At 42.8% G+C, this 12,976-nt stretch overlaps 1 protein-coding gene across 1 annotated transcript in view; it reads right to left on the minus strand.

Annotated features, from left to right (window-relative positions):
* LOC121293692 (rab11 family-interacting protein 4-like) overlaps positions 1-11,928 on the minus strand; it is a 286,264-nt gene extending 274,336 nt beyond the window's left edge. The window contains exon 1 of the mRNA XM_041216861.1: positions 11,831-11,928. Within this exon, the coding sequence (XP_041072795.1) occupies positions 11,831-11,863 (33 nt within the window). The 5' untranslated portion in view covers positions 11,864-11,928. The remainder of the gene's footprint in view (positions 1-11,830) is intronic.
* Positions 11,929-12,976: the final 1,048 nt, after the last annotated feature.

Genomic DNA, 12,976 nt, shown 5'->3' on the forward strand with positions numbered 1-12,976 from the left:
TTGAGTACAAGGCCTGACATTAGCATTAGGCCCACTGATCAGCACTGGATAAATATTTCATGAGGTGGATTAATGTCAGTAATGGAACAGAGATTGACGTTAAACTGTGCCAGCGTGTGTCAGTGACAATGACACCAGTACTCAACTCAAACACATCAAACATTCTCAGCGTATATCACCACAAACAAACCACTTCATGGCTTACTGAGTGACAGTGTGAAGGAGCTTGATAAACATCAGCAGAGATACAGTCAGTACAGAGGGTACAGTGCAGCACTCCCTCAGTACTGACCCTCTGACAGTGCAGCACTCCCTCAGTACTGACCCTCTGACAGTACAGCACTCCCTCAGTACTGACCCTCTGACAGTGCAGCACTCCCTCAGTACTGACCCTCAGACTGTGCAGCGCTCCCTCAGTACTGACCCTCAGACTGTGCAGCGCTCCCTCAGTACTGACCCTCTGACAGTGCAGCGCTCCCTCAGTACTGACCCTCCGACAGTGCAGCACTCCCTCAGTACTGACCCTCTGACAGTACAGCACTCCCTCAGTGCTGACCCTCCGACAGTGCAGCTCATAGCAGCTAATGTTTTGACTGGGTTTGATCCACTCTGCCTTGCTTTTCCTAATCTCTGAGCGGAACCCAGGACTGATTTACCACTTTCCTGTCCAGCATCCAGTCAGCATCAACAGGGACATGGTGAACCCTCGGATGTGTGTGGGAGCCAGGGTTTATACCCCGCAGTTTTGTAGCTACACCGTATAACTGAGTTCCCCGGTGCGAGTCAATCAGACACCCAGGCACCCCACCCCTCACCCCCCATGCCCCCCCCACATCCCCACCCCCACCCCACTCCCTCACCCACCTCACCCTCCCACACCCCCCCACACCCTCCCCACAACACGAACACCTGTAGCCCCACACAGAGACAGGTACTGACCACAACATGAACACCTGTACCCCCGCACAGAGACAGGTACTGACCACAAAACATGAACACCTGTACCCCCATACAGAGACAGGTACTGACCACAAAACATGAACACCTGTACCCCCACACAGAGACAGGTACTGACCACAAAACATGAACACCTGTAGCCCCACACAGAGACAGGTACTGAACACAAAACATGAACACCTGTACCCCCACACAGAGACAGGTACTGACCACAAAACATGAACACCTGTACACCCACACAGAGACAGGTACTGACCACAAAACATGAACACCTGTACCCCCACACAGAGACAGGTACTGAACACAACACGAACACCTGTACCACCGCACAGAGACAGGTACTGAACACAACACGAACACCTGTAGCCCCAGACAGAGACAGGTACTGAACACAACACGAACACCTGTACCCCCGCACAGAGACAGGCACTGACCACAACATGAACACCTGTAGCCCCACACAGAGACAGGTACTGACCAGGATAACCCCCTCTCCCCTCCCCACCCAGATAGAGAGGCTGCTGGAAGTTACTGTCTAAGTTCACAGATGGAAAGTGGCCCACCATGAAGCTGAGTTTGGTGGAGTGGAATCTCGGATTCTGAATTACTTGTAAGGATTAAGACAGCTCGAAAGAGCCAAAAGGATTAAGGAAAGAGGAGACTGAGAAAGGAACAAGCTCGAAGCTCATACTTTGGAAGGAAGAGGTAATGATGGCCTAGAGCCAGCACCATGTAATTCTGATTTGACAAAGGATATTTGCTTGGCACCTTGATTCAGTGAGGGAGGTGTAGACATGTACTTTGCATCAAAGTTGCTGCAAAACTAGGAAGGCCTAAAGCAGACTGGACTGTGCTCCCAGTGTTACAGCTTCACAGATGGACTCATCTCTTTCAGAAGAATAATCAGGTGTCTGTGACAGAGAATGCTGCTCTCAATGTTTCTGAGTTAGTGTCGGAAACTTGGAAAGAAAACAGTCAAACTTTTGTGGATGTGCTCGAGGAAAGGAATGGTTGTTTGATAGGTGGAGTAGATTACTGAAATGGAACAAAGTTTGAGAAGTTTAGGGGAGTGACTCTGGTGGAAGAATTTAAAATAGTCTCCCCTTGGGAATAGGCTCCTACCTGCAGGAACATAAAGTCTGTAAAATAAAGGATGTTGTTTAGTGATGGAGTAAATCAGGTTGCAGGAAACTCGAAATGTTTTCTGTCTCAGAATGAAGTGGCTGCAGTTTTTTCTGGTGAGAGAGGGAAGTCAGTTATTATCCTACAGGAGTAGCGGTCACTGGCACCTTTATATCTCTCTCCTAGAAGTTTGCTGATTAATGACGAACTGATATGGGGCATTTTTGAAATCGTTTATCCCTTCCTTTGTATAAGGTTAATTTAAAATGTGACTAAATGGCATACCCTGACTATTTAAAGTGAAATTTATCGTTTTATTTGAAATATCCTCCACTGCTTAATGAATGTTTGAATCTGTTAATCTCAGTTGGTTTGTTACAATAAAAGTTTTTAAAAAGGAAACTGTCCAGCAGTTTTCTGTCTGTCGACTTTGTGGGTTTCCTTTCTTTTCAAAATTCTCAGTCTCGATGGGTCATTACTTCACCCTTGTCAATCGTCACCACATCTTCTCCAGTGTCTCCATATTCGTTTCATAATATGGTGACCAGAGCTGCACACCACACTCTCTCTCAGTATGCTCTAACCAAAGTGCAATACAGGTTTAGCTGTAACTCCCCTATTTGAAGACGTTTAGGGGAGTGATTCTGGTGGAAGAATTTAAAATAGTCTCCCTTTGGGAATAAGGTCTCACCTCAACAAGCAGGGCTCTGAAAAAAAGGGCGGTGTAGAAATGGCAAAAGGATCAGGCCCAGCTAGGAAACTCCCAGAGAAAGTGCAGGAAAGATTTACACGGATAATAACAGAACAGAGATAAAAACAAAAAACTGCGGATGCTGGAAATCCAAAACAAAAACAGAAACAGAAATACCTGGAAAAACTCAGCACGTCTGGCAGCATCGGCGGAGAAGAACACTGTTAACGTTTCGAGTCCTCATGACCCTTCAACAGAACTAAGTAAAAATAGGAGAGTGTTGAAATATAAGCTGGTTTAAAGGGGGTGGGGGGAGAGAGAGAGAAGGTTGGGTGGTTGTTGGGACAAGCAAGCAGTGATAGGAGGAGATAACCAAAAGATGTCACAGACAAAAGAACAAAGAGATGTTGAAGGTGGTGATATTATCTAAAAGAATGTGCTCATTAAGAATGGATAGCAGGTGGATGATCCTTTGAATGCGGAGGCTGGTGGGGTGATAAGTGAGGACAAGGGGGACCCTATCATGTTTCTGGGAGGGAGGAGAAGGCGTGAGGGCGGATGCACGGGAGATGGGCCGGACACGGTTGAGGGCCCTGTCAATGACCGTGAGTGGAAAACCTCGGTTAAGGAAGAAGGAGGACATGTCAGAGGAACTGTTTTTGAAGGTAGCATCATCGGTACAGATGTGACGGAGGCGAAGGAACTGAGAGAATGGGATGGAGTCCTTACAGGAAGCGGGGTGTGAGGAGCTGTAGTCGAGGTAGCTGTGGGAGCCTCTTAATTAGCACATTCATTTAGATAATATCACCACCTTCAACACCTCTTTGCTCTTTTGTCTGTGACATTTTTTGGTTATCTCCACCTATCACTGCTTGCTTGTCCCAACAACCCCACTCCCCTTCTCCCCCCACCACTCCCCCTCCCACCCCACCCACACTCCCTCCCCCTTAAACCAGCTTATATTTCACCCATTTCCTATTTTTACTTAGTTATGTTGAAGGGTTATGAGGACTCGAAACGTCAACAGAAGAGAGTTTAGGGCTATCAGGCGAGACTAAACAGGCTGAAAAGGTGTAGGCTGACAGCTGACGTGGTAGAGATCTTTAGCTTGGTCTCTGCAGATGATCAAAGTGTTTTATTGGGTGGGTGTGAAGAAGGGGAGACTAACACTGAGGAGGCAAGAATATATAAATGACAAACATATAAGGAGGCCAGCCAGAATTCTCACACAGTCTGAATGAATTCCTCATAACCAAGTAAAGAACCAGCAGAACCAGGATTGAGGAAAATCAGCATCAAGCTAAATAAAAACCAATGGTTAAGAACAGTGATTTAACTAGAAATAGTAATGACAAAGAACAGCAGCGAGTTAACTAGAAACACTAACCAATGAGAACAACAGCAAGTTAAATAGAAACACTAATCTTGAAGAACAGCATCAGGTTAACACAAAGAAAATCATCAGATTAACTAGAAACACGAGCCACCGAGAACAGCATCAGGTTAACTAGGAACACCAACCACCGGAAACAGCATCAGTTTAAGTAAAAACACTAATTACCAAAAACAGCATCTGGTTACATAGGAACACTAACCACTGAAAACAACAGCAAGTTAACGAGAAACACTAACCACCGAGAACAGCAACTAATTAACTAGAAACACTAACCACTGAAAACAGATCAGATTAACTAGAAACACTGACCACCAAGAAGAGCAGCAAGTTAACTAGAAACACTAACCAGTGAGAACAGCAACGGATTAAATAGAAATACTAACCGCTGAGAAAAGCGTCAGGTTAACTAGAAACACGAACGCCCAAGAACAGCAACAGATTAACTAGAAATACTAACCACCAAGAACAGCATCAGGTTAACTAGAAACACTGAACACCAAGAACAACAGCAAGTTAACTAAAAACACTAACCACTGAGAACAGCAGAAAGTTAACTAGGAGCACTAACCACTGAGTACAGCATCAGGTTAACTAGAAACACTAACCACGGAGAACAGCAGCAAATTAACTAGAAACACTAACCCCAAGAACAGCAGCAAGTTAACTAGAAATTCTAACCAGCGAGAACAACAGCAAGTTAAATAGAAACACTAACCTCCTAGAACAGAATCAGGTTAACACAAAGAAAATCATCAGATTAACTAGAAACACTAGCCACCGAGGACAGCATCAGGTTAACTAGGAATACCAACCACCGGAAACAGCGTCAGTTTAAGTAGAAACACTAATTACCAAGAACAGCATCAGGTTACATAGGAACACTAACCACCGAGAAGCAACAGGTTAACCAGAAACACTAACCACGGAGAACAGCAGCAAATTAACTAGAAACACTAAGACCCGAAAATGGCAAGTTAACTAGTAATACTACTCACCGAGAACAGTATCAGGTGAACAAGAAACATTAACCACCAAGATCAGCATCATGTTAACTAGAAACAATAACCACTGAGAACAGCAGCAAGTTAGCTAGAAACACTAACTAGTGAGAACAGCATCAGGTTAATTAGAAACAATAACCGCTGAGAACAGCAGCAAGTCAACTAGAAACACTAACCCCAAGAACAGCAGCAAGTTAACTAGAAACTCTAACCAGCGAGAACAACAGCAAGTTAGCTAGAAACACTAACCAGCGAGAACAGCATCAGGTTAACCAGAAACACTAAGGACCGAGTACAGCAGCAAGTTAAATAGAAACACTAACCTTCTAGAACAGAATCAGGTTAACACAAAGAAAATCATCAGATTAACTAGAAACACTAGCCACCGAGGACAGCATCAGGTTAACTAGGAACACCAACCACCGGAAACAGCGTCAGTTTAAGTAGAAACACTAATTACCAAGAACAGCATCAGGTTAGATAGGAACATTAACCACCGCGAAGCAACAGGTTAACCAGAAACACTAACCACTGAAAACAACAGCAAGTTAACTAGAAGAACTAGCCACCGAAAACAGCAACTAGTTAACTAGAAACACTAACCACTGAAAACAGCATCAGATTAAATAGAAACACTGAGCACAGAGAGCAGCATCAGGTTGATTAGAAACATTAACCACCGAGAATAACAACAAGTTAACTAGAAACACTAACCACCGAGAAGAGCAGCAAGTTAACAAGAAACACTACCACTGGGAACAGCATCAGGTTAACTAGAAACACTAACCACCGAGAACAGAATCAGGTTAACTAGAAACATTAACCACTGAGAACAACAGAAAGTTAACTTGAAACATTAACCACCGAGAACAGCATCAGCTTAACTAGAAACACTAACCACGGTGAACAGCATCAGGTTAAGTAGAAACACCAGCCACCAAGAATAGCATCAGGTTAACTAGAAACACTAAGCACCGAGAACAGCTGCAAGTTAAATAGAAACACTAGCCTTGAAGAACAGCATCAGGTTAACACAAAGAAAATCATCAGATTAACTAGAAACATGAGCCAACAAGAACAACATCAAGTTAACTAGGAACACCAACCACCGGAAACAGCATCAGTTTAAGTAGAAACACTAAGTACCAAGAACTGCATCAGGTTACATGGGAACACTAACCACCGAGAAGCAATAGGTTAACTAGAAACACTAACCACTGAAAACAACAGCAAGTTAACGAGAAACACTAACCACTGAGAACAGCATTAGGTTAACTAGAAACACTAACCACCGAGATCAGCAGCAGGTTAACTAGAAACACTAACCACAGAGAACAGCAACTAGTTAATTAGAAACACTAACCACAGAGAACAGAATCAGGTTAACTGGAAACATTAACCACTGAGAGCAACAGCAAGTTAACTAGGAACACTAACCACTGAGAACAGCAACAGGTTAACAAGAAACACTAACCACGGTGAACAGCATCAGGTTAAGTAGAAACACTAGCCACCAAGAACAGTACCAGGTTAACTAGAAACACTAATCACCGAGAACAGCATCAGATTAACTAGAAACACTAACCACTGAGAACAGCATCAGATTAACTAGAAACACTAACCACCGAGAACAGCATCAGGTTATCTAGAAACATTAACCACTGAGAGCGACAGCAAGTTAACAAGAGACACTAAGCACCGAGAACAGCTGCAAGTTAAATAGAAACACTAGCCTTGAAGAACAGCATCAGGTTAACACAAAGAAAATCATCAGATTAACTAGAAACATGAGCCACCGAGAACAGAATCAGGTTAACTAGGAACACCAACCACCGGAAACAGCATCAGTTTAAGTAGAAACACTAATTACCAAGAACAGCATCAGGTTAGATAGGAACACTAACCACCGAGAAGCAACAGGTTAACTAGAAACACTAACCACTGAAAACAACAGCAAGTTAACTAGAAACGCTAACCACAGAGAACAGTAACTAGTTACTAGAAACACTAACCACTGAAAACAGCATCAGATTAACTAGAAACACTAACCACAGAGAACAGAATCAGGTTAACTAGAAACATTAACCACTGAGAACGACAGCAAGTTAACAAGAAACACTAACCACCGAGATCAGCAGCAGGTTAACTAGAAACAATAACCACCAGAACAGCAGCAAGTTAGCTAGAAACACTAACCAGCGAGAACAGCATCAGGTTAACCAGAAACACTAAGGACCGAGTACAGCTGCAAGTTAAATAGAAACACTAACCTTCAAGAACAGAATCAGGTTAACACAAAGAAAATCGTCAGATTAACTAGAAACACTAGCCACCGAGAACAGCATCAGGTTAACTAGGAACACCAACCACCGGAAACAGCTTCAGTTTAAGTAGAAACAATAATTACCAAGAACAGCAACAGGTTAACTAGAAACACTAACCACTGAAAACAACAGCAAGTTAACTAGAAGAACTAGCCAACAAGAACAGCAACTAGTTAACTAGAAACACTAACCACTGAAAACAGCATCAGATTAACTAGAAACACTGACAACAGAGAGCAGCATCAGGTTGATTAGAAACATTAACCATCGAGAACAACAACAAGTTAACTAGAAACACTAACCACCAAGAAGAGCAGCAAGTTAACAAGAAACACTACCACTGGGAGCAGCATCAGGTTAACTAGAACCACTAACCACCGAGAACAGAATCAGGTTAACTAGAAACATTAACCACTGAGAACAACAGAAAGTTAACTAGAAACACTAATCACTGAGAACAGCATCAGGTTAACTAGAAACACTAACCACAGTGAACAGCATCAGGTTAACTAGAAACACCAGCCACCAAGAATAGCATCAGGTTAACTAGAAAGACTAAGCACCGAGAACAGCAACTAGTTAACTAGAAACACTAACCACAGAGAACAGCAACTAGTTAACTAGAAACACTAACCACAGGGAACAGAATCAGGTTAACTAGAAACATTAACTACTGAGAACAACAGCAAGTTAACTAGGAACACTAACCACTGAGAACAGCAACAGGTTAACAAGAAACACTAGCCACGGTGAACAGCATCAGGTTAAGTAGAAACACTAGCCACCGAGAACAGTACCAGGTTAACGAGAAACACTAATCACCGAGAACAGCAGTAAGTTAACTAGAAACACTAACCACTGAGAACAGCATCAGATTAACTAGAAACACTAACCACCGAGAACAGCATCAGGTTATCTAGAAACATTAACCACTGAGAACAACAGCAAGTAAACAAGAAACACTAAGGACCGAGAACAGCTGCAAGTTAAATAGAAACACTAGACTTGAAGAACAGAATCAGGTTAACACAAAGAAAATCATCAGATTAACTAGAAACATGAGCCACCGAGAACAGCATCAAGTTAACTAGGAACACCAACCACCGGAAACAGCATCAGTTTAAGTAGTAACACTAATTACCAAGAACAGCATCAGGTTAGATAGGAACACTAACCACCGAGAAGCAGCAGGTTAACTAGAAACACTAACCACTGAAAACAACAGTAAATTAACTAGAAACACTAACCACCGAGAACAGCAACTAGTTACTAGAAACACTATCTACTGAGAACAGCATCAGCTTAACTAGAAACACTAACCACAGAGAACAGCATCAGGTTATCTAGAAACATTAACTACTGAGAACGACAGCAAGTTAACAAGAAACACTAACCACCGAGAACAGCATCAGGTTAAATAGAAACATTAACCATCGAGAACAACAGCAAGTTAACTAGAAACACTAAGCACCGAGAACAGCTGCAAGTTAAATAGAAACACTAGCCTTGAAGAACAGCATCAGGTTAACACAAAGAAAATCATCAGATTAACTAGAAACACTAGCCACCGAGAACAGCATCAGGTTAACTAGGAACACCAACCACCGGAAACAGCATCAGTTTAAGTAGAAACACTAATTACCAAAAACAGCATCAGGTTAGATAGGAACACTAACCACCGAGAAGCAACAGGTTAATTAGAAACACTAACTACTGAAAACAGCAGTAAATTAACTAGAAACTCTAACCACCGAAAACAGCAACTAGTTACTAGAAACACTAACCACAGAGAACAGCAACTAGTTAACTAAAAACACTAACCACAGAGAACAGAATCAGGTTAACTAGAAACATTAACCACTGAGAACGACAGCAAGTTAACAACAAACAATAACCACAGAGAACAGCATTAGTTTAAATAGAAACATTAACCACTGAGAACAACAGAAAGTTAACTAGAAACACTAATCACTGAGAACAGCATCAGGTTAACTAGAAACACCAGCCACCAAGAATAGCATCAGGTTAACTAGAAACACTAACCACCGAGAACAGCAACTAGTTAACTAGAAACACTAAACACAGAGAACAGCAACTAGTTAACTAAAAACACTAACCACAGAGAACAGAATCAGGTTAACTAGAAACATTAACTACTGAGAACAACAGCAAGTTAACTAGGAACACTAACCACTGAAAACAGCAACAGGTTAACAAGAAACACTAACCACGGTGAACAGCATCAGGTTAAGTAGAAACACGAGTCACCGAGAACAGCAACAGATTAACGAGAAACACTAATCACCGAGAACAGCAGTAAGTTAACTAGAAACACCAACCAATGAGATCAGCATCAGATTAACTAGAAACACTAACCACCAAGAACAGCATCAGGTTATCTAGAAACATTAACTACTGAGAACAACAGCAAGTTAACAAGAAACACTAACCACAGAGAACAGCATTAGGTTAAATAGAAACATTAACCATCGAGAACAACAGCAAGTTAACTAGAAACACTAAGCACCAAGAACAGCTGCAAGTTAAATAGAAACACTAGCCTTGAAGAACAGCATCAGGTTAACACAAAGAAAATCATCAGATTAACTAGAAACATGAGCCACCGAGAACAGCATCAGGTTAACTAGGAACACCAACCACCGGAAACAGCATCAGTTTAAGTGGAAACACTAATTACCAAGAACTGCATCAGGTTACATGGGAACACTAACCACCGAGAAGCAACAGGTTAACTAGAAACACTAACCACTGAAAACAGCATCAGATTAACTAGAAACACTAACCACAGAGAACAGAATGAGGTTAGCTAGAAACACCAACCACCAGAAACAGCATCAGTTTAAGTAGAAACACTAATTACCAAGAACAGCATCAGGTTAGATAGGAACACTAACCACCGAGAAGCAACAGGTTGACTAGAAGTACTAACCACTGAAAACAACAACAAGTTAACTAGAAACACTAACCACTGAGAACAGCATCAGGTTAACTAGAAACACTAACCATGGTGAACAGCATCAGCTTAAGTAGAAATACTAGCCACCGAGAATAGCATCAGGTTAACTAGAAACAGTAACCACCGAGAACAGCGCCTAGTTAACTAGAAACGCTAACCACTGAGAACAGCATCAGATTAACTAGAAACACTAACCACAGAGAACAAAATCAGGTTAGCTAGAAACATTAACCACTGAGAACAGCATCAGGTTAACTAGAAACATTAACCACTGAGAACAGCGCCTAGTTAACTAGAAACACTAACCACTGAGAACAGCATCAGATTAACTAGAAACACTAACCACAGAACAGAATCAGGTTAACTAGAAACACTAACCACGGTGAACAGCATCAGGTTAAGTAGAAACACTAACCACCGAGTACAGCAGCAAGTTAACTAGAAACACTGACCACTGAGAACAGCATCAGATTAACTAGAAACGCTAACCATAGAGAACAGCATTAGGTTATCTAGAAATATTAACCACTGAGAACAACAGCAAGTTAACTAGAAACACTAACCACAGAACAGAATCAAGTTAACTAGAAATACTAACCACGGTGAACAGCATCAGGTTAAGTAGAAACACTAACCACTGAGAACAGCAGCAAGTTAACTGGAAACACTGACCACTGAGAACAGCATCAGATTAACTAGAAACGCTAACCACAGAGAACAGCACTAGGTTATCTAGAAACATTAACCACTGAGAACAACAGCAAGTTAACTAGAAACACTAACCCCGAAAACAGCAAGTTAACTAGAAACACTAACCACCGAGAACAGCATCAGGTTAACTAGAAACATTAACCACCGAGATCAGCAGCAAGTTAACAAGAAACACTAACCACAGAGAACAGCATTAGGTTAAATAGAAACATTAACCACCGAGAACAACAGCAAGTTAACTAGAAACACTAAGCACCGAGATCAGCAGCAAGTTAAATAGAAACACTAGCCTTGAAGAACAGCATCAGGTTAACACAAAGAAAATCATCAGATTAACTAGAAACACGAGCCACCGAGAACAACATCAAGTTAACTAGGAACACCAACCACCGCAAACAGCATCAGTTTAAGTAGAAACACTAATTACCAAGAACAGCATCAGGTTACATAGGAACACTAACCACCGAGAAGCAACAGATTAGCTAGAAACACTAACCACCGAAAACAACAGTAAGTTAACGAGAAACACTAACCACTGAGAACAGCATTAGGTTACATAGGAACACTAACCACTGAGAAGCAACAGGTTAACTAGAAACACTAGAAACATTAAACACTGAGAACAGCATCAGCTTAACTAGAAACACTAACCACAGAGAATAGCATCAGGTGAACTAGAATCATTCACCACTGAGACCAACAGCAAGTTAACTTGAAACACTAACCACCAGGAACAGCATCAAGTTAACTTGCCGATTCCAAGTTTAAGCAGCAGCTCTGGAGTCAGTGAGCAGAAATGTTTGTTGAAATGTTGCATTGTTAAGCTGATCGAGTGGAAATCATTCTCTTGCTCTTTGGGGCTGTGATCGGTGATCTGGGATCCACAGTAACAGATCCTTCTCTACCAGGAGTGATCCTGTTTGCAGGAACTGTGCAGAGTTCACACGTTGTGGCTCTCCCTGTGTGAGGCAGCCTCTGAGCTCAGTTTCGGTCTGGACTCCGTACACAGTGAACCCATTGTTCACTTTGACTGTGAGGCAACACCAGAATCCTGGGAGTTCTCAGCAACACCAACTCCTTCATTTCACACCAACTCCGGCTAAAGGAGCCGCCCCTCCCCCTGTCCGTACTCAGTATGCGAGACAACAGCTTGGCTGCTCCATCCCAGACACCACTCGACAATCACACTGACAGAGGCTGCAAGTCCCGGCATGACTGGGATTCTCACTAACTCAGCCGACAATTTTAAAACCACTGACTCAATTCAAGTAGGATATCCCATTTCACTCAAACGCTTTTATAGTCCTAGTCTCACATCTTGTAATAATTCCGCGTGCCCCACCTCTCACCACACCGCACTTCACTTCATGGTGGAACAGCCAGTCTAGCAGTGACTCGAGTCTGCTCATGATTCTTAATAACCCCGCTGACAGTCAGACCCTCACTGGAGCCCCACCAGCCCTGGTACCTGTGGCCTGATATTTGACACTGAAGGAACCCTCCACCTTAACATATTCCCCAGTCTCAATTAAATCATTGATCACTTGCTGCTGCTTCTCCATTTCACTCACCCAAACTCCTGAAAAATGTAAAAACCTCCATGAAATCTCCCCTGGCACCTCTCCCCCACCAGTAATCCTGACACCACAGATCTCTCCACTTGGCGGAACTCCCCACCCCCTCTCCCCATCCCTCTCCCCACCCCCTCTCCCCACCCCCTCTCCCATCCTTCTCCCAACTCCTCTCCCCAACCCCTCTCCCCAACTCCTCTCCCACCCCTCTCCCCAACTCCTCTCC

Source organism: Carcharodon carcharias, chromosome 22 (assembly GCF_017639515.1).
Source record: "Carcharodon carcharias isolate sCarCar2 chromosome 22, sCarCar2.pri, whole genome shotgun sequence".
Classification (NCBI taxonomy): Eukaryota; Metazoa; Chordata; class Chondrichthyes; order Lamniformes; family Lamnidae; genus Carcharodon; species Carcharodon carcharias.